General features: G+C 35.8%; 1 protein-coding gene across 2 annotated transcripts in view; it reads right to left on the bottom strand.

Moving 5' to 3' along the window:
• Positions 1-22,997, bottom strand: part of JMY (junction mediating and regulatory protein, p53 cofactor) — a 62,156-nt gene continuing 39,159 nt past the window's right edge. The window contains exons 6-11 of one of the 2 annotated variants that reach the window (XM_005530070.3): positions 20,940-21,127; positions 14,958-15,044; positions 12,323-12,418; positions 10,404-10,956; positions 8,472-8,782; positions 1-5,371 (exon numbers count right to left, since the gene is read on the bottom strand). In XM_005530070.3, coding sequence (XP_005530127.2) covers positions 8,475-8,782; positions 10,404-10,956; positions 12,323-12,418; positions 14,958-15,044; positions 20,940-21,127 — 1,232 coding nt within the window. In that variant the 3' untranslated portion in view covers positions 1-5,371; positions 8,472-8,474. The remainder of the gene's footprint in view (positions 5,372-8,471; positions 8,783-10,403; positions 10,957-12,322; positions 12,419-14,957; positions 15,045-20,939; positions 21,128-22,997) is intronic. The other variant, XM_088054051.1, reaches the window with a different exon arrangement.

Below are 22,997 nucleotides of genomic sequence, written 5' to 3'. Positions count from 1 at the left end.
TGATCAAATAAATATCCTTTAATAAAGAAAAGAAGAATAATTTTAAAGCACCAAAACTGTGAGTATGATGTTACATTGCATGTACAATAAGGTGAATGCAGTACTTTGCGTACAGGTTTGAATTTCTGAATCATGATAATAAAACCCCATGAAATACACAGCAATAAACTTGCATTGCAGAAAAGCTGCACTAAAGAAAAAAGACCAAGAAGCAGACAATTAAAATTTTTTTTAGTTTCTAGGTATTGCTAGAAATGCTTGTTTAGTTCTTAACCTTTTTTTTAAACATACTTGTGCTTAATACTTAATAACTGAGCATTTTCAGGCATAGTAAATTTGCAGAGTTGTTTACAATGAAATATGCATTTAATATATCCTTTTGAATATAATGGAATTAAAGAACTTTCTTAAAGCCAAGCACAATGTGCTAGTAGTGTCTGAGTCTAATGATAATATTGCACAAAGCTAGTGAATGAAAATTTGTTTTCATTATTTCTTATTTATTCAACAGGCTTAACAAAGAAGTTAGTTTCATTAAGCTTCACTGGCTTCATTCATGAAAGACAACTTGCAGCCATCTGTACTTCTTTAGCTTTCCTTTTATGATGATGCATTTGTATACGCTTAAAATGAAGTTCAAAACATACAGCAACAACACGCTGGAAGATGTTAAGTGAATATCCCCAATGCCCAACACCTATTTACCAATTCAGAAGTCAAAACTATGTTTATAAGCTGAAAATCAAGCCAGTTTATGGCAAACTAATTCCTGGATAGGTGACAGTCTCTGGAATAGAGTCTCTGCAGAGTTTGGACTATATGCACCAAAACAGTCTTCATCCTTTCTACTTGTTTCCAATGGACGCACTACTGGTTAATGAGCTTTAGATAATGTACTACACATTAATATTAAAAACTCAGCAGAATAAAATTAATTGCTTGGTCATTTCCCATATTAGAGGTACAGAGCATTCACATTTGAGAATGGAAAGATGACCTTTTCTGTCAAATTCTGAAGCTCTGAGCCACAGAATATAGAAGACCTGAATCACAATAAAAATACATAAATGTTAGGTTGCAGATTTACCACAGCCAGAGCTGTGAGTTTTGGATTAACAGTCAAACTGAACGGGAAGTACAAAGACCCATATATGCAACAGCCCCTCCCACAAATATACTGGCATGCCTGCCCTCCCTCCCTTGACCCTCCTAAAAATTCTAAATATTTATGTATTAGGCAGCAATTAAATATAAATTCATTTTGTAAGAAAACTTAAATTACAGTATATTTATAGGTTAAAAATAGCCATTGTGTTGATAGCATTGATAGCAGTATGTTGATGTGCTTATTACACCAAAGAGCAATTTGCAGTCAAGTTTAGGATGACCTACTGTCTGTCAACTCCAAGAGGACCGAAATCATGCAACATGCTCTCCCAGTAAGGTGCTTCTGTTACTCCTTTTCTTTGCAAGAAGCTTCACTTGTTCTTAACATTAATTCTGTAGTGCGAAACATCAACAACATATTGTCCATGCTTATGAAATCATTACCAGAAATACATCCAGGTAATTTAATTACATAAGCATCACAATGAAAATAAAATCTGATTACACACATGAGCAGACTTGCTTTACAAATTACACTCCTGAAATTCAGTGCAACAAATGGAATAAGGGTAACATTAACCAATAATGTTTCTGCCTCCTCTTCTCAATAAGTTGCATCTTCAGTTATGCATCTATCATTACTTTATTATTAAACAGTACAGAATATAGTGCTTATAATACTCAAAATGATTCTTTACAAATAATGTAGTGAAGTATGTTGAGTTCTATCCCCAATTCAGTCACAAAAGAACACAATATATAATCATACTAATTTATTTTACAAGTGTCCGGTGTAGAATGCAGACTGTCAGATTTAAAAAAAAAAAAACAAAACAAAAAACCAGGCAAAACTTAAAAGTGATATTTGAGAAAAATAAAAAAGCCTTCATCTACCCTAGACAGATAACATGAAAATACATTAAAGTGAGTAAGACTATTGGTCATTTGTAAAGGATCTGGAACCTCCATGAATGAGAGCAGGAAATTCTTGTTGATACAAATTCCATTTCTGAACAAGAGTATTGCTGTTCACCTTACATTTTGGTTATTTCAGTAGAAACTGAGTATTTAGTTTCTTGTTCCCACTCATGAAAGGTTTTTCAGTCCTTACATAAGCATTTGTACAATAACATTATGCATTCCAAATCTTTACTTCACTGGATCAGTTACACCATAGTAAAACTTTTAATTTGAAAAAAGAAGTTTCTAAAAATGGAAAAAGCCCAAAAGCTGATGAACTACTTAAGATAAATAACTAGCAACAGGACAACGCAGCCACAACAATAAAATGAAAAATATCAATAGGCAGGTCTTTTTATGGAGGCTCTTTTTCCTTGCGCATGTTTACGTAGTTTTCCTTAGTGATGCTTGCCAAGATTTCTCACAGACCAACACAATTATTACAGCTTTTCTCAGCTGTGGAGGAACTGACCTCAACACAGGACCATTGTAGTTTCCCTAAGTTTCTTGTAAATATACTAAACTTTCCCCATTTTCTGCGGTTGCCATCCCTTTTCACTGGAAAATGTCACATGGTAGAGGATGGTACCTTATATGCATTAGCCTGTGTACACTACATATGCACAATTTTTATATCAAAGTGAAAATTATGTGAAATTGTGACATCTAGTGACTCATAAAGATTTAAATTCAGTTGTTTTTGGTTTTTGTTTGAGCAGGATGTGGAAAAAACCCCCATTCATTTTCCACACATAAGATGGCAGTTTTGAACTGATATATACTGCTATGCTCACCGTAACAACTACTTTTTGTGTGCCCATAAAATACATGCTCATATGAGAACTCCAATTCTATTGAGACTAAGCTACTACAGAAATCTAAGGTTTCAGCTAAATATGAAACAGATTAAGAAGAGTAATTTTCATCAATCATGCACACATTTTTCAAGGCAAAGATGACAGATCACATGGCAAACATATCTGAAAACTGTAGTACAGTACAGCATGGAGCTATTTAGATAACAACACAGTGGTAAACTGCAGACAAACGTGTTGTGCAAGGGAACCACTGCACAAATACTTTAAAATTACACTATTTTTCCTCAGCTTGAAATTTTGCTAGTGTTCTGTATGCACACTCCAAGGAATGAAACTGCAGGCTGGAAAACAGGAAAAAATGAAAATAAAAATTGTTTGTTCACCACTGTTAATTTAGCACTAAGTTTCAGACGAAATGTATAATGTGAGTTACCATTCTACATCGTAGTTCTGTTTTGTGCTACAGCCAAAAATTTATTTGATTACCTTGGTTTTAATGTGTGGTGTGACTGAAACAAATGCAGAACAGAACAGCTGATGGTATAGGCAGTGCTGAATGATTATAATGAACCTTGAATCTGCTGCTATTGCTGCATGAACACAGCATCAGACAGCTTGCAACCATACTATGTAACAACACAGAATTTACAGGATAAGTTTAAGAAAAAAGCATCATGTAGTTATAGGCCTGTGGAAAGCCAGTATCAGGTGTTTCACACAGTTGAAAAATAGAGACCTGGCAACTAACACGGCAAAACTGATACAATTCTACGGTAACACTGCTCGCAGGTGCTTTGAAAATCAATGTTCACTAACTTTATAAGTAAGGCAACATGGTTAAGAAAATCCTCTTGAGATGTTTGACAGAGCTTTAATTTCTGGACAGCCACAGCAAAACATCTTCAATAGACTGAAGGGTCCCAGAGCTGTAGTTCCTTTAGATTACACAGCCTATTGCTAAGGTAAGGTCTCCTGCTCCTCTCTCTGTAAGTAAACGGCAAGACGTGAAATCCCCTGTTATAAATGTTAACACAGTACGTGTTCCATTACATGACAGCAGCAATGAGTAACTCCACTTAAAAGAACCCAGATCCCCATATAGTAGTTTATCTGTCAAAAAAGGAACAGTGAATGGACCACACAACACAAAGAACAGGGACTGTGTATTTCTCAAACACAGTGTATGTTACGCTAGTAAAAACAAAATGCTAGTGAAAATTCAGCTTTCCTAGAAGTGTAATGGGCTGATTTTTAATACCACATGAGGTTTTTAGGTGGTACAAGGCTACTTGTATCTCTGTATTGACATACCTCTTGGTACTGTGGTATCGTAAGAGTAGCTGCCTGCAGCCATTAGTCATGAGGTTTAGGACTACTCCTAAGTAATCACTGCAGAGGAAGTTGTAACTCTCCTTTAAAAATAAAACAGTAAGAATCAAAAGAAACATTTTTCAGCCAGTAGGCTTTTGGGTATGAAATACAAACATCTTCGCAGCCACTAAAGGGAATAATGAAAACCAGCAATAATAGCATGATTTTCACAACTGAATTATCAGTATGCTTAAGTGCTTTGATCTTTTTTAAAGAGGGCTGCTTAGACTAATCAAAAGCCATTTTAAACCAAAAGAGAAAAATACTTTTAAGTATGAAATTACAAAATATTGCTTCTTATAACAAATGATAAAAGTATAACTAACTTGGTTCAGCATAGCTAAATATTATTTTAAAAAAGCATGAAAATGTCTACTTTAAAAAGATGTCAGACTAAAAATGACCTTCTATAAAGGTGCTGCAGTATGTCTTGCTAAATGTATCATGATGGAAACAAACACATTCTTGAATATGTACTGAATTCAACTCTTAATTCTCATTGTGCTGTGGTCACTTGTTGCTTTTCAAACTGATGTATGCTTCTTCAAGCTAAGAAGAAAAAAAGTCTTAGTTGCATGTTACTGAATTTCAGCTACTGTAGTGCAACTAGGAATTCTCTTTCTGGAATATCAGACTGCTACACAGCAAGCTTCTCTGCAGGGAGCCATTTAGTTGAATTTTCAAGCACATGAGATATTCAGTGCAGTGAAGGGGCCATTTTATAGCTGGTGTGGAACCCCAAAGTTACTCTAACAGCAAGTAGTCTCCCAACTCAAAATGTCCCCCTCACTTAACTGGCCATACATTACTAACGCAAATATAAAAAGTGCTTAAGAATCGGGCATTCTTGATAGTATAAAATGCACGTCAAAACAACTTAGCTTTCTGCCCAAACCAGAATTTGTTTGAACAATTAAAGAAAAAAGTGACCTGAAAATAACATTTCAGGCCATTTTTTTCCATGAGTTATTTGCCAAAGAAAGACTATTTCTTTGCCAAAGAAAGCCTTCTGTGGAATTGATGGTCATAACTGCTGGCTCTGAATTCTCAGAAATGCAGAAGAAAAGTAATCTTCAACTGGGGTTTCTTTTCGCACGTTGGTGGCTGTCCAGCACCTGTTTGGAAGAAAGAAAAAGGAACATCTGAAAAGCTAAACGGCTGTACAAATATTCTCTGATCAACATATTAGGCAATTCTAACATGCACTATACTGAGCAGTGCGTACTGAGCAAAGATTCTCTTTGCTCCCAGGGTAATGACACAGTGACCCTGGAGTCAGAGCACACATACGACCAGGTCTTTTTATTTTTTTTGCCTTCTGATATTACTGGCAGTTAACACAGATCAGAGTTTGAAGATGCCCAAAATACTGCATTAGGAGACTAGGGAGAACAAAAGCTTCCTTGTTATCTGTTACCTTGTCCCCCACTGACAGGAACTCGGGTTCTGTATTACTTACAGTACTCTTAGTGTACTGTGGTGATTTATATGCATTACTGTGTACTCATACACAGATATTCTCAGGATACTTCTGATAACTGGTAATTTCTTGGATTTTTCATACAGGAGCTAATACATATTTATACTACTTGCTCAGCTACTTCAATATACAGAATGCCTCAGTATCTTTTTACATGGTTCAGATTGTCTGTCTGGAAAGAACTGCTCCTAAAAAGTTTAGTCATAGCTTTATGTGGAAGTTAACTCACAGGGAAGGCAATATAATAGATTACTAGATCTCCTGCAAGAATTAGTAACTATTAGTTTTGTCCTCAAACTTCATTAATGAAACTACTTCACCGAGCACTGCTAATACTCCCTTCACATATACCAAAGAACTTTCTGGAACTTAATAATTATACATCAGTGTGTCAGATTTAGCCTTCATTTTGTAAGGCAAGTAACTGCATTACATTTAGTCTATACAGATATATGTATAATTAATCATAATTAATATAAAATGTGTGCTAACATACTTTGGTAAACATGTTTTCAACCTAAACTACTGTTCTTGACATGTGTAGAGCTTACAAGTTAAAAACCATTTGGTCAATCTTAAAGCTTGGTATTAAATGGATAACCTGACAGTAAAAAATGCTAGCCTGCTATTTCTGTAACAGATTTTCATTATTGTACTCCTGTATGATGAATGCTAGTAAATCAGTCTGTATCTTCAAGCAAGTATGCTCATCAATATGGAAAGTATTTATTGAGTTGAGTTTTTCAAGGGCTTTGTCACAATCTCTGTTCTCCCAAATTATTTGATGTGCTTGGAAAGCAAGGGCCCTGCTTGTTTTTTCTGAGCTGTTAGTACAGCTATTTCTGAGCTATCTTATGAGCTATTCTGTACAGCCATTTTTCTATCTTAAGTATTATGTGTTAAATAACCTCACCTAAGGAAAACAGGGTTGTTTTCATAATAAAGTATGACTTTGGTAAGAGAAAACAGGTCCCAGATATGTGAAGACCAAGGAGCACATTCTCCTGACACTGAATCCTGCTTTTAGGTCCAGGTAATTTCACAGGACTTGAGCAGGATGTAGACTGGTAAAAAGGAGACATCAACCAGGGCCTGTGCAGCAGTGATTTTCAGCCTGCATTCTGAACTCCTTTTATAGGGCTGAAATTGCAGAGGAAAACATATTGTGTGGCAATGACCACGGAAGATTTCTAAGATGAACTTCCAATGTAAAATGCTTATGAGGTCAACCAATTCAATTTAAAAAATATTAACCCAGTCTTGGAAAATTTCTTTGCATCTTGCCAAAAAAATGCAAACAAAATCCTGAACGGTCAAACAGATTTACTAAAATCAAAGTCAAATCACAGAGTTTAAATCTGATCCGTTATCTAGGAAATCAGAATAATTGAAAGAAAGCCAAGTTAGTTCCAAAATGTATCTTTTCTTATAGCTGTCACTTGATTTCTGAAGAGCTGTGGTAGTGGGAGTTTTGAATATGCAAGGATAGAAAGGTTATCTTTAGGGTGGCAAATAGCTAGCTCATAAGGAATTGAAGGCAGCATTTATTTTCCCTTTCAAACATTTTAAATACTATAATTTGAAAATACTATACCAATGTAACAGATTGAGACAGTAGTTCATAATCACAAGAACATTCAGCAGATGATGTGCTAAGTCAGAATCAGTTTTTAAACAGCTGTAGCACTTTACCAACAGTCACTCTCCAGCTATGGTAACAACTAACCAGGGTAGAAATGCTGGATCGTGAACATTCAAAAAGGTTATCTTTCTTCTACTGCTAACTGTGTTAAAAGGATTACAAATATTTGTCTTCCATTCTGTTGAAACAGCCTTTCGAAACAGGTTTTTAGTTTCTTTACATACTGTCATTTCTCTGGTTTCTCAAATTTTAGGTTTAGTGGGAACCTTCATTGATACTCAAGTTCACTCATGTATCAGTAACAGAGAGCCACAACAGAGAAGAGCCCTGCACTGCTGCTGCAGTCACAAATCTCTTTGTACTACTGATGCAGCAATTATTTTGAAAAGTGATCTCTTGCCAATTTTTGGTTTGCTGTGAAATCATTGATTTCATCTGATGAAGTCTGTTATCTCTACTTTCAGGCACTGCAGCTTAGTATTAATGCAAGTTCATGGAATTCATATGACTAGCAGAAGTATAAATTGTATTTCTATATTTACTGTTTATAGCCTGGAAATTCAATTAAGTCAGAGATTTTAGAGACTGAAACCAAGCCATCAAGAAGTCAGCCACTCAGGATAACCCATGAGATTTCAATGTGTTCAGCATTCAAACCTAACTGTCCTTTGCTTAGAAGTTATTCAGTCTGAAATAAGACATGCCAAATTTTTACAAGGCTAGAAATAAAGTATAAGGTGTGTCCAAGAGTGATTGTGCTGCATTTTAAACATTTTTGGTAAACTGGGAGCTGTCCCTTCAAATTTACTAAATAAAACAGAGCTTTTTTTCAGAAGTCCTGTCAATATCCAGCAGAAGTACAGGAACAGTAAAAGGCTAACACACTGTCTAAAAAAGGTTTTCCTTATTATGAACCTTAAATTCTTTGAAGTCAGTGATACTCAATTCATATGTGCATGTTTTACCACACTGGATGTCAGATAGTTTAGTTGCATTCCTACCAAGTCTCCCAGAATGCACAACCTGAGGCTTAGATGCTACTGTTATTAAAAAACTGTTGCAGAAATATTTTCTTTAAATGTAGCTTAATTACAGGTTAGTTTTCCCAGTCTGTGCAAGGCAAACTCTCCTCTTCATCCTCTGATTCAGGTGATGCTTCCTTAATCCTTCGCAATGCTTCATGGATGCTCCTTGTCAGAGGGTCAGTGTCAGGCAGAATTGTAAAGGATTCTCTCAAAACATCTTTCTGTACTTTCTTCAGTTTCACCCCTTTCCTGATCTGCGCCAAGATGTTATTGCTATCATCTTCATCAGGAAAAGGAGGGAGACTTCTCTGCTCAACTTTTCTTAAGTGAAAGCTGCCACGTTTCAAGGAAGCCAGAACTTCATCCATTGGGGAACTCACTGCAGCAAATCAAAAGACCTTGAGTAATGTTTTCACTAAGTTTTATAAGTCTTAATTTCTATTTCTAACAGACCAAAAAGTACCTGCGTACTATTAATGTGGTAGTCCTGCACTATAAGTATAATGGTAGCTCCAATACTGTTTTAGCCTCTAAATAATCTTCCTTATTACCAGGTCAAAACTGGTTTATAGAGACAAGAGTAATTTTTGTAACCACTTTACTTCCTATCAGGAATTAAAACTTTCTGAACCATGTGGCTTTTCTGTTTGCATTCAGAAAAATCAAATAAATGGCAAGGAATTCAACATAATGACAGTGTTTACTGCGTCATCTTTTTTTACTTTAGAACTCAGATAATGAGTGCATGTCATAGGTACTGAACTGTGCAATCCATCCTTATCATTTGCATTTTTAGGCTAATTTTACCTACTGAATGACTGTTTCTACAAGCCAGTGGGGGATGCAGCAATATAGTCAATTGCAAGAGCATGCACTTTCCTGCTTCTCTGGGTTCATGTATTCGTTAACATCTAGTCCCAGAACAGTTAAAAAAATCATCTCCCCTTATAATTAATGGAAACAAAGAAGTCAGAGATAATTCTTTATGGCAAATCCTTCTTTTATCACTAATTTTGAAACCAGTTTTTTGCAAAAATAAAAATCAGTCTTTGGCTCTTTAAAGAGCCAAAGAGTGGGCAAGATCTTCACCCCAGAGAATGCATTATAATAAAGTAAAACAAAGTTTAAACACCTCGCATACAATAGCATGTAATTTGTACAGCACTTCTCAATCAATACATATCCATCTCCAGTTCTCTTTTGTACATTGTACAATACGTTTTTTAAAACCTGTTTTGCATTTAGGAATAGGCTGCCCATCCCACTAAAGGCCTAGAAAAAAAAGTCCCAATGAAAAGAAATGTAAAAGAATACAGGATTACACATTTGAAGGGGGAAGGAAGGACTGTAAAGCCCCTGTCTGTCATACAGGGACAAATTTCTGAAGCCACTTAGAAACTTGGAACATCTCAGGGGACATGGAGCAGCAGGTAGAGTGCTGCAGCAGACATTAACTTAATATTCTTAATAGGAATGATTGATTTGAATTTCTATTTGTCATATTATGATGTATATAAAACTGCACACACAATAGGTGATTTATAAAAAATTGCAAGATAAAATGCAAGTCAGTAAAGTAAAAGATAGGACTACATAAAAATTATTGTTATTCTATTAGTAAATAGAACACTGCATCCTCTGGTGAAACAGAGCAAATCTGCAGGGTTGGCAGTAAGTAAATACAGTAAGTAGATGTGTAAATACTCTTTTCAACAGCACCTAGGTCCACTTTTTATCTAGTCTAACATGGTACAGTGTAGACTCAATTTCTCAAATGTTTTCCTACTGAACAAATATGCCACGGTGTCATAAAAGCCCTAGTGTTCGAGATTCCAGCATCTATCAGCTAAAAAGGATTTAACAACTTTCCCATTAATAATAAATCAATCACAGAATACACTTTCCTACACAGCAATTCAAAAGATGAACTCATGTGCATTACAGTTTTTAAATTAATAACAATAAATTTTTAATTAATTATGCAGAAATTAAAACAGTACCTCTCCTCCTCTGTAAACCCTCTAGATCACCGGTCTTCTTGAGCTTCTTCTTGGCACTGACTAGCTGACTGCTATCGAACAGATGTGCTGGTGGGACACCAGAAGAGTGCTGGACTCCCTTCTCCACACTCTGACGTTTGACAGAGCTGTCGCTTTTCTCTAAGGATTTGGTGGCATCTTCCTTGGAGGGCAAAGGTGGAGGCGGAGGTGGAGGTGGTGGAGGCAAAGGGGGTGGAAGCTGTACTCCAGTAGCAGTCTCTGGTTGAAGCTGGTCACTGGTAAGTGGAGAAGTGCTAACAAGGGGCAGGTCAGAGGTAACACCATTAGGAGGCAAAGAGACATCTTGAACTTGTTTTAGGCTTGTAGATTCCTGCACCTGCAATGGCTGAACTGCTTTTTCCAATTCCACCTCTTCGCTCTTCTCTTTGATTTGTATGGTTGCTGGCAAAGATTGAGGCTGCTCGACACAGGGCACTGAGCTGGCTGCACATTTTCTTTTTGCATGAGCCAGCCGTAGTCTGGTTGATTTGAGTATTACTTGCCCAGGGTACCGCTAAAGTGAATAAGGTATTGACAATTGTGTAAGCACATGCAATGGACTACTTCAGATTTTATGTACCTGTCATTTCTGACAAACAATTATCATTCTGCTCTGTACGTAAAACCAAAGCAAATATATCCCCAGCTTTTATTCAAAAATATATTCATATTCTTAGTTTTTATTCTTACTTAAGCCACAATTTATGTATGATTAGTCTAGTCAGTGAAATGCATGGGTTAGAATTAGGATTTCACTAAGAATCAGATTGCACATTCAAAACTTTTTTTTCTGGAACTAAAATTCAAAATTCTCTCTAGCTTTCCTCTTCTAAACCTGGTCAATGGCTCCCTCTGCAAGTGCAGAGCAGTCTGACTTAATACACTGGCCTTATATGTGAATCATACTGTTTTAAAAGGTGTATCTTGAGAACATCTAAGATTTTCAGACTTCATTTCTTTCTTGAATTTTCTGCCTCATTATCAGTCTTTTCATATTAGTTTTATCCACAACCTCTTTAAAGAAAAAATTAAGCTTCTTCTGAAAGACAGGTCTAGTATCTTTTGCACAACTCTTGCAGGCCTAAAGCAATAACATGTAACAGTATTAGTATGTTAATATCTCATGGACAGTGGCTGGTTAACGTAAGAAATTTGCTTTAATTTACAGAAGTTACAGAATTCAAGAGCTTTGCAAACAATAAGGACATGAAGAGTGTACTGATGAACAAGACAACTATCCAGCAAAGAAACTTCTCATACTTTTTTTTTCCTAATGTATTCAACAAAAAAGTTTTCATCAATTAATACAGTCTCTCTTTTCTTTTTACTTTCAGTCCTTTTCTTATTCTTTCCCCTTCATTCCACCTTCTATGCATTTTCTGATGGTTCCATTGTAATAAGAAGGGGCAGATATTCTAGCAATCAGCAGTAGTAGGAGGGCATGTCAGATGACAATGCTCTTTGTAGGAAGTACTGCTTAGATTATACTTCTTGGGAACATGTGCCAAGTGTCTTGTCACAGGATACATGTGTAAGAGTGAACAGAAACTTAAGGCACTGGGAATGCAACAGCTAGAGGAATCTGCTACCACCAATGCCATATTTTGTTGTGAATTTTACAAAGATAAGTTCATGATACAATGAAAGAGTATCAACAATGATATCAAATAGAGTAATAGAATAATTTTAATTATTATATATTATTGTATATTATAGTATTAGTATAATATATAATACATATTGTTATATATTTTATATATTATAGAATCATCATAATAATATCAAGAAGAGTAATAGCCCAGTGAATGCTGTTACTGGAATGTGTGAAAATTTCTTTGGGAAAGGAAACTGCCAGAAAAGAACAACTGTTCTTCTGTTACCTGCTTAAATGTACGAAGTCTGTCCAGGGTTTTCTGTCGCTCCTGACTAACCCAGGAGCTCTTTCTTTCCTCTTCATCTTGCAGCTGATCTCGTTTCTGAGAAAATATACAGAAAACATGCAACTATTATATCCAGTGCTCTATTTGGCTGCACTAGAAAAAAACTCTTCTCCTAAATGTGAAGAGCTACTTAAAAAGATACTTCTCAAATAAACATAACTTCAAAACTTGGCCTTTGGCTTCCCCTTAAAAAATACTATACATTTTGTATTTTGTTTTCTCAAAGAAACTCGAAGCTCAGTAAAAAAACATTTCAATCTCTAACAGGAACACTTGGAAGACTTGTTACTTAGAAAGATGAGAAATAACAAGTGACAGAATGCTATACTTAGAGAAGCCCCCTTGAATTAAAATTGCATAAATTAACCAGAGAGCAAAGCAGTATCCCTTTCCCCCTCATTCCAATAACAAAATGTCAGTCCAAATTGAAAGGCTGCCCATTTAAAGAAGCCGTATTTGTATTTTCAAAGTACAAGAATACACAGAACTCAGCATCACAAAGTTTTGAACCCAACAGTGAGCAAATTATGTAAATGTTTTCACACTTACAACAGTAAATATAAGTTTGTATTTAATCCAGCTTTTGTTATGCAAACCAGCTTGATTTTATATAATTGCACTTAAGTAAAGGCCTGAAGCTCTTCCTTGCACCTAGGATAGTTGTGTTTTTTCTTGTACAGTGATTTTATCTTATGGAAAATACACCTTTGGATACATCTCCTTTAACTAATCATTCTTTCTTACAGAACTTCAGCAGAGTTACTACATCTTTGAAACAAACACTAACACCTCAGTCAATTTACTGGAAATGGAAGCTGATTATGAGAAGGTGAAATTCACTGCATGCAAGTTCAGAAGCTATCAGGAAAAATGACGTAACAGCTGACCACAAAGCAAAAACCCTGAGCAGCAGAAGCAGCAGCTTTAATTCTTAAGATGACTCACGGCATTTAATATTACTTTTGAAAGCATGTATCTTCATAATCAAAAATTCTGATCACTTTTGTGAACCTTTTACTCTCACTGATTACCACAAAAGCAGTGTCTGGCTGCTATTTTCATAAGTCAGCTAGTGGCCTGGTGTCCTTCATAAAAAGCCAACTGCTGTGATTTGGAAGGAAGGAAGTATAGACGCATTAGGGAGAGAAAGATGAGAACATGTCTGAAAAATAGTAAGGACAGAAAACATATAAAGGTGAAGAGGATGAGAAGCATGTGGTAAAAGAAAGTAAGAACAATGGGCAAAGAAGTTAGAACAAAAGCATAAAGAAAGGAAGAAAAGTAGTTCTACCACTGTATCTGAATGCTACATATGCATTCAGATCAAATTTTTCCTGAAGCAGCCTCAAATTCAAGGGTTTTTTTGTTTGGTTGTTTTTGGTTTTTGGTGTTTTGTTTTGGGTGACTTGTTTATTTGATTTTGTTTCACTTTTAAGTAAAAAAGTAAAATTGCAAATCTTTTTTGATTTCAAATTTGGACTCCGCTTTTCAAAGGTTTTCTAAGACTTAAATTCTCAAAATTCTTAATAAAAACCAGTCATTTAAAACCTTTTTTATCATAATGCTAGAATTTTTCAGTCACATTTTTAGCAGAAAACCCCCACACAAACACAAAAATTTAGCATAAGGTTCTTTATATCATTCAAGTGGGCAACTCCATAATATAAAACTCTACAGCACTCTTGAGAGACAAGGAAGTCCTTTGGCTTTGTCAAGTCTTATTAGTAAGACTGATAAACGGGCTACAATCCACACAGTAACTTCCTCTGCCTTTTAAGAACTTACGAAAAAAATACATATTTTCTTTTAATTCCTGAAAGAATATTCCAATACATACTGTCTTTGACAAGTAGCCTTTCCATAAAATAAATTATGCAGCTGACTTCCTGGACAAATATATCAATGTTAAAAATGTATAAGGATGAAACAGAATCACTTTCACTAATCTAATTGAAGCCTGAATTAAAGAGACTTGGATTTCAATGCATCTTTGTCAGTGATCTTTATCAAATATTGATACTATATCAGCTCCTAAGGCCTAATCCAGAATTTGAATATTTTTTGAGTATATTAGGTACAACTTAAGAGACTAGTTGGTCTATTCTCTGCAACCAGGATATGAAAAAACAATTGCGGAGCATCCATTTGGAACTGTAAGTTTATACAACTTAATTCCTGTAATAGCTTTAGTAAAAAAAGAAAAGTAGCATCCAAGCTTATTAAGATTCAAGAATCATTGTGTGATTTCCCTACTCCTATCAGCATACTGGATGTGATACTTGGAGATGTTCAGAATCGTCTATGTGCAAGTGATGATAAACTCTAACAAATCACTCAGACTGTCAGCCTAGCATTAAGAACTGCTCTACTTGCTTGGTTCTCATGTCTTTCTAACACAGCTATATATTCCCCCCTACCAGCAAAAAATGACACAGAAATCCGTGGTGCAAAGGTCACAGATAAACACCATCTTTTGAAAGAGCTATCACTCTGAATGCTCTCCTAATTAATGTATAATGAGGAATGCAAGCTATTAATGACAGGCTAAGCTCAACAGCAGAAAACTCAAACTTACCAGCTGAACAGTATGATGCATTTTGTACTCCTCCTCACTCTGGTGACGCTGCTGGATCTTCTCATTATGTTTTGCAATACAGATCTCCTGAAGAGACATAAAGTATAACCTATAGAGCATGTATTTAAATACAGATTTACATAATGTCATATTTAGCAAATGGCATCTAGAAAAATAGTAGCTGCAGAATCTATTTCAGACAAGCTCATTTAATTTACAATGAACTGTAACTGAAAAACCACCCCAAATCTATTACTTTTAACTACCAAAAGAATAGATCCAAGTGACAGCTGCTTGGAAAGTCTGTTCTACAGTACCAGTAAGAGCGTGGTGAAGAACACCAATCTGTCAACACTTCATAAAGCCCTTGTTTAACCCCATGTATTTGCACACATGGAAAATAACTAACTCTCAAATTTCTCAATATTTCTGTTTATGCAAATAGACAGCTTCCCATTTACAGGTGTCAGCCCATCTTTCCCATGTACTATCTGCAAGTACAGACAGGAATGAAGTTGTTATAATTCATTATGTTAATTTATTCCACTGATCTCACATCTCTAACATCTGGTTTAAAACAAGAATTTGTCACATTGTTTGCAAATAAGAATAGGTTAAAATAACAAACAAACAAACTAGGCCACGTTACAGCTTCAAGTAGATAACTTCATTGGACGATGCCGAGGGCCAGAAAACTGGACAGTATGAGCAATGTAATTAGACCTGGTACAAGCACCATGCAGAACTAGAACAAAGCCTGATGTACTGTCATAAACAAATCCCTCAGTTGTGCAAGTATGGATGCTTAAAAAAGCTGTTCATCTGCAAATTCTCTATGGACATGCTTTGATCAAATAAAAAAGTAACCAGTGTTCCTGTACAGGACAGTAAAACATCAGTGTTGCTGTTGTATACAGGTAACTGACAAAAGCAAAGATATCTGTGCAAATACTGTCCCAGTTCATCACAGGTATATCACAGAATGGCTTAGGTGGGAAGATATCTTAAAGCTCATCTAGTGCCAACCTCCCTGCCATGAACAGGGGACCTTTCACTAAACCAGGCTGCTCTGCCCCATCCAACCTGGCCTTGAAGATTTCCAGGGATGAGGCATCCACTTCTTCTCAGGGCAACCTATGTCAGCAGCTCAGCACCCCCCAGAGTAAAGAAATTTCTTTCTAACAACTATTCAAATCTCTCCTGGTTTAAAACCATTCCCCCTTGTGCATGTAAAATATCTGTCCATGCCAAAAGGCACTCTCCCTCCTTTTTCACAGCACAGCTCCTTTCATGTTCTGAAAAGCTGTACTGAGGTCTCCCCAGAGCCTTCTCTTCTCCAGGCTCAACAACCCTAGCTTGTCATCATAGGAGAGGTGCTCCAACCCTCTAATCATCTTTGTGGACCTGCCCTGCACTTGCTCTAACAGGTCCACAAATATATATAGCCAAACACTGCTGGGTTTTGTGCTTATTTCTGGAGGCTTTTTTCCCCCTGGTGAAAAGAGTTAATCCTGGAACATTCAAACAATTTAATCTGTAGCTGAGAAAGTACAAAACACTTCATTTCTGTGTTCCAAAGACACAGCAAGCTATGTAATACTAATAGAGAATCTGAAAAACTTTCTGTAATACTTCTAACTAGTTTATAGTTTAGTCTCTATTTAGGTATTAATATTATAATGAGAAAATGTAAGTTAAGCATGGTTTGGGTTTTCTGACATGTCTCAAAATACTCAGAGGGCACAATTTCATGTAATGATTTCACTTCATTAAACATTATTTAAATCTTTCTGATTAAATGAAATAATGAAAGATATTTTAAGTATGTAAAGAGGACAAACCTAACCAGAATGTATTTGGTGCTGACTTTGTATTAATAAACAATCTACTTTGAAGTAATTAGATCTCTTTGACAAGAAACAGTAAAAACTACTAGGAGGGGCTGAAAACATGTTTCAGGACAGGATTAGAAATCTGAATCATCTTAACTAATTACAGAAATGGTCTAAGGAAAAAGGAAAGGTTGCAATTTCAGAGGGACAAATGCAGGGTTCCACCTGTAGACAAGATTAAGTGTACTAGTAGACAAGATTAAGTGACTACAAACAAAGAATGAAATAAAAAACCATCCAGATGGCAGCATTAAGAAAATTTTCTGGATGATTAGGGCAGATGACAAGTTCAATATCTACCAATGAACACTGGCAAAACAAAAACTAAAACAACAAAACAAAAAATAATAATTGGGTGTATGAACAGGAATACACAGCCTATTGCACATGCAAGGTAGCCCTTACTTCTAAGCACTGGGAAGCAGGCAAGTTATCATAAAATCGTCAAGTTTGGATGAGACCTTTAAGATCATTCAGTCCACTTGTCCACCCACCACTGCCATTATAACCACTGCACCATCACCCAGCACCAAATCCAGACACTTCTCAAATACCTCCAGGGATTTTACAACCTCCCTGTGAATTTATGTCCAGTGAGAGCCACACCTCAAGAAATATGTTGATCAGCTGTATGGAACTGGGAAAGCAACAATAAGTAATGCTCATTCTTCCTTTAATCAACTAACTGATCTCACAGTACCAAATTGTATTTCTATTAAATAGACAAAAAGGGAGAGGTGAGGAACTATTTCAACCTTTGTCACCAGATAAACTACAATGCTTAAGACTAACAACATGTAATATATGTAAAAGAAATGTGTGATAGTATTATATCTAACTAGTTCCAGTGAGTCTTGCTTTCAGCTTAAAAAACAACCCAATTAAAAGGTTATTTTTTCATGTGCAGAAACTGTGTTTTACTATAAGCATTCAGTGTAGTTATGTTCTTATGCTGCTGTTATAATAGTAATAATAACAATACCAATAATCATATGCCAGCTGTCACTGCATCTACATAACACCTATTTTGGCATGGGCTGCACTTTAAAATGTGGGCTTGCAAAATTCTAAAGGTGTCCTATTAAATGAACACAAAAGCATGTGAGGAAGTCTCCTAGATGAAAACACACGTTATGAACATAACACAAGTAGCTTCACCAATCAGTTGCTTCTCCCAGTCTGCTTGTGAGAAGGAACACTCTTTCCAGGTGCAAAATAATTTGATTTCATCCCAACTCTGTTTTTTCAAAGATATTTTTCAAAATATCTTCTATACCATTTTTTTCACCTTGGCTCTTTGCTATGAATCTAGTTCCCTAATAAATCAGCTGCTTGTTCCATATGATAATCTAATTAATACTAATGTGTAGCCAGCAGGGGGTAGACTGGCATTACAGTAGCAATTTCCTGCATGAAAAATCTATAGCCAGCTCTCTAGAAGTAAGGAAAAAAAGTGAAATTGCTATTAAAAATTTATTTTTTAATAACTCACTGTCATCAACACAAAGGAACACCAGAGAATGATTAACAAATGCAAACTGTATTAAAAAATATAAGGAATTTATACTCATGGTAGTACAGTGAAAAAAATATCAAACTCTGTAAAACCATGCATTTTAAAAATGTCACTTCAGTTATTCTAGGGTCATGACTGAGTTATGTTTCCAAGACACCTTCAACAAAAGTTTCTAAATAAAAGCTTGGTACAATTATTTGACATCACCGAAACACAACAACAACAACAAAAAAAAAACAAAACAAAAAAAAAAAAGAAAGAAAAAACCCACCAATCTACCACCAACATCTCATCAACCCAATCAAAAACAAAACACCTGTTTAAAAGTCTGCTTTAAGATACTTTTCTGAAACACACAAAGTCAGGAACGCAATCTGAAAAGCATTAAGTACACTCTCATCTCAGTTCAACATTAAATGTTTCTTGAGACAGACAGATTTACCACACAGTATGTATTTTTCATATTCACCCTTAAAGTCACTTTTCTTCACATAGCATTCAGTCATCACTGCCCTCATTCTCACCATCTACATTCTGCTTTTGTATCCCATCTGTATCTTAGTTTTGCATACTTGACTTAACCTGATACACTTCAGAGCAAGAATCCTATTTTACTCCCACAAATACAAGCACTCACAACAGGCACCTTAAATAGTGCTCTATATAATAGTGTTACAATGCTTTGCAGTATCACTAGAAAGGCCACTGAAAATACAAAGATTGCTTAAAAAAATTAGACAAATCTCTGAGTTTTGAATATCAGGTAATTGCCAGAAAATTTAGTAGGAGTCTGCATTATCCAGCAGTAAGAATCTAAAAAATGGACATATACTTTTCTGCCCAACAAGTGCCACACAATGGCACACAACAGGTTCTGCTCTTTCTACTTGCTCAAATAAAGATAATTTATTTTCTCCTGCAAGTTTAAATACACATTGCTGTATGCTGTAATATTTCTAGAAGCTGAAAGCTATGTCTCTGCAGCACTCAACTGCAAAGAATGCTATCCTGGGCAATGACATAAGTAAGAGCTGGAAGTAGTTAGAGCAATGTGATGTCCAATTTCCACATGGAGACATTTACTTCAGGTCCTGAAAGCAGTATAGCCACAGCTCTCCCAGCACCTTGTTGAGAAGATGTACTGTACCAGTCCTGCATGCAGATGCAGACAAACAACACAGCTCAGCATCCTGTCACAATGAACAAGCAGACATGCTGCTACTCCTGCTACAGCCAAAACCAACTCCAGCTTAAACAAGGTATTCTATCACAGCATAACCTTGAAACAAATGAGCCACTGAAGGTGACTAGTTCATTATACAGATATATGGGCAAGCTAAAAAATCTCTACTCCTGCTTCAGGGTTTCTTCTTGACGTGTGTACTCCATTAAGCAAAGAATAGCAAACAGGCTCTTGCTTAAAAGAAAAAAAAAAAAACAACAAAAAAACAAAACAAAACAAAAAAAACAAACCACCCAGGTGTCTACTTTGTAAGGTGCCAGCAGTTTCTTTTCATATCCAGGAGAAAATATCATATTATACTGTAGCCCACGTAGATTAACGTAATATGACAAGTAAGCTCTTACCTAAAATACTAACAAGGTTCCTGATACTTCTTCTCTTTTCAAGCTCATGTAAAACAAACTCAATGACTAAGCAAGCTATTTCACATAATCAGCTAACAGGAGACCCTTCTCCTAATACTTCATTAGCAGTGTTCTCCATATCGGGTTAATTAGAAACCAGGCAGTGGCTGACAAAATACAAACTATCCAATACATAAAATGGTATCAACAACTTTTATTTGCTCTGTTATGCTTCAGATTTAGGTACAGAAATAGATACTATTATGAAGTGGAGGCAAGACCTGAAGGGTTTACTGTCAATCTGCTAGAATTCTTTATATGAAGGGGTCATCTTTCACATAAAGGGACATGACTGGGAACACACAACCACACCAATCATTCATCCTAATCCAGAATGAGGTTTCAACTGACATTTCTGCATTGTTTTATAGTACATAGTATGGGTGGAACCTATTTTCTAACAAGTACTTACAACGGTCTCTCAGAACTTTGACCTAAACAGCACAACTAGAATTACAAATTAAGAATGTAGACTGGATTTCATATAGATCTGCCAAATTCAGAATATCAACAACACATGACATAAGTTTAAAAGGATGGGGTAAGAGAATGAAAATAGAATTCACTTGTGAGAAACACATTTGAAAATTCTCTTCTGCAAACATATACAAAACTACTCTCCATAAAAACATTCGTTCTAACATGTACTTGCCACATGAAAGTATTCTGATTAATTAATAGAAATAAGTTTATTTGTTGACTTCAAAGTAATTGAAGGTTCCTTTAAAGCTAGAAGAAAGGTAAACAGAATCTTAAATGCATCAATTTAATAATACATGTTATTTAACTTAGTTTTCTGCAAAACAACTTCTAGCAAACAATGAATATAATCCCCAAAGATTCTGGGAAACTTGTACCTGAAAGGAAACCTTTCTAACTTTTATTAAATTTGCTAATTATGTCAAAAAAAAGGCAATTAAACAGTACCTTCTTATTTCTGAGGTAGGCTTTCTTGGCTGAAATACGTCCACGCCTTGCTTCCAGCTGGCGGATTTTTTGTTGTAACTTCTGCAGCTCCTCTTTTTGCAAGTGTACAGATGTTGCCATATCCTCTTTTTCAAGCATAGCTTCCATACTTTCATAAGTATCATAATACACCACTTCATCTCTCTTCTCTATTTCAAAGATGTCCACAAAAAAAAAGAAATAAAGTCAGTGGTTTGTATTTAATTAACATTTTGTTTTCCTCAACAACAACCCTCCCACTGAGTTGCAAGATTTGATGCAGAAGAACGCCATAGCCCTTTCAGAGGACTAATACCAAAAATCAGTCAGGTCAGAGGAAAAAGCATCAAACAGCAAGGCACTGTACAGCTTTAAAGCCTTTATGAGGAACAGAAATTAATACCAGTGAAGCTAATACCAGCCTGCTATTCGGGCAAGCTCAGAGTATTAAAACACAAATGCAATTCTAAATGTACAGCTATTATGTGTAACCTGATTTGAACACAATGCCAATGCATGTCTTTGGGTCTCACAAGGGACCCAGGGCTTAGCAGTTTTCTCTGGTCTTCACCATAAAGTTCAGAATAGACAAGACTATCTGGAGACTTCAGCGTCATTCTTCTGCTACAACCAGCTGGTAATTTCATGTAAGGGGACTCAGACATCAGGACACCAAAACACTCTCATAGGTTTTTGATGTCCCAGTCACTGCTCCTGAGAGGGAGGGAAGGAGGGAGGGCAATTTCAAGGCAATCCTTCAAAGCATTACAGGGCTGAAAAGGAGGTAATTACTAATAGTTTTATCAACACTCATGATTTTTAGCTTCCCGAGAGAATATTTGGAATAACAGTGAGCTCATCTTTAAATGCTGCCTTCTCATCTCTTGCCAAGAAGGAAAGAGTGGTGATTATAAATCCTTGAAGAATGTTGGAATGAAGAAGCTGCAAAGACCTCTTGTTCTTTATTCCACTGGCATACAAAGTAGGATATATTTGTAACACACCAAGAAGGAAAAGCCTTACTGCTGTCTGAAACAGGCAGAGGCAGCTGGCATGTCTGTCAAGTGTCTATTCCACAGCAATACCAAACTTTCTTATTTCAATTTTATCAACTACTTTCAGAAAGACTGTAATTTCTCCTACTTCAGCTACCTGATTATTTGGGAACAGGCATAGGATTTTCCTCAGAACATTTTAAAAGCTGTTGTCACTTCATGTTTTGTGTACAGTCTCTGCTGCAACCAGAACTCCGACTGTCATGTTAATTTCAGCTCAGTAGAAGTCATGGCAGGACCAGACAATAAAGCACAGCAAGATATTCACCTTAAAATAAAATCTAATTAAACTTACCAAACAGCTTCTTTACTTCAGCATTTAGTTCAAAAATAAAAACCCTGTAAAGCTTCATCAATATGTAAAAACTGCCAAGTCACTGGAACTCCCTTTGAGATACCACTGAGTAAGAAGATGACTCATGTCTGACAATTATATTTTACCATGCAGTTATAAAATGGGAGAATTTACACCTGAATTTTGCTTTAGAAGAATTTCATGCAAAGTTAAAGACAGAAATATACAAGTTTGCCCATCACAAAACCATTTTGACAAGAATTTACTCATACTTTGTACAAATAAGATAAAACCCTTATAAATTCTACCTAATAAAGTCATGTTTTGTGAATTTCAGTGTGGGTATTAGTGACAGCGAAAAGCAGTGTTGCTCATGACAATTTATTATAATCACTTGATCCTTTTCAGATCCTGTGCTGAATTTGCAAATTTTCAGTTCTCCTGGGTCACAATCAACTGCAGTCAATTCAAACCATTGAATTGATTGCACTCAATGCTCTCAAAACATTAGTTGAGAACTCTCTGAACTATCTCTGCAGAATCAATACAGTCAAAGACCAGATAGAAGCAACAGCATCTACTCGGCTTACATGCATGAATTTCAAATCATACAGATGTGGAAAATCAAAGTCTGTTACTTTACTATAAGTACACTTTAAAAAGAAAGTGTAACAGACCATGCTTTTCTTT

The sequence above is a fragment of the Pseudopodoces humilis genome, chromosome 4, assembly GCF_049639895.1.
Source record: "Pseudopodoces humilis isolate 2021_Gansu_Grassland_sample_001 chromosome 4, ASM4963989v1, whole genome shotgun sequence".
NCBI lineage: Eukaryota > Metazoa > Chordata > Aves > Passeriformes > Paridae > Pseudopodoces > Pseudopodoces humilis.
The sequence above is the reverse complement of the archived record's forward strand: the minus strand, read 5'-3'. Positions and strand labels throughout refer to the sequence as shown.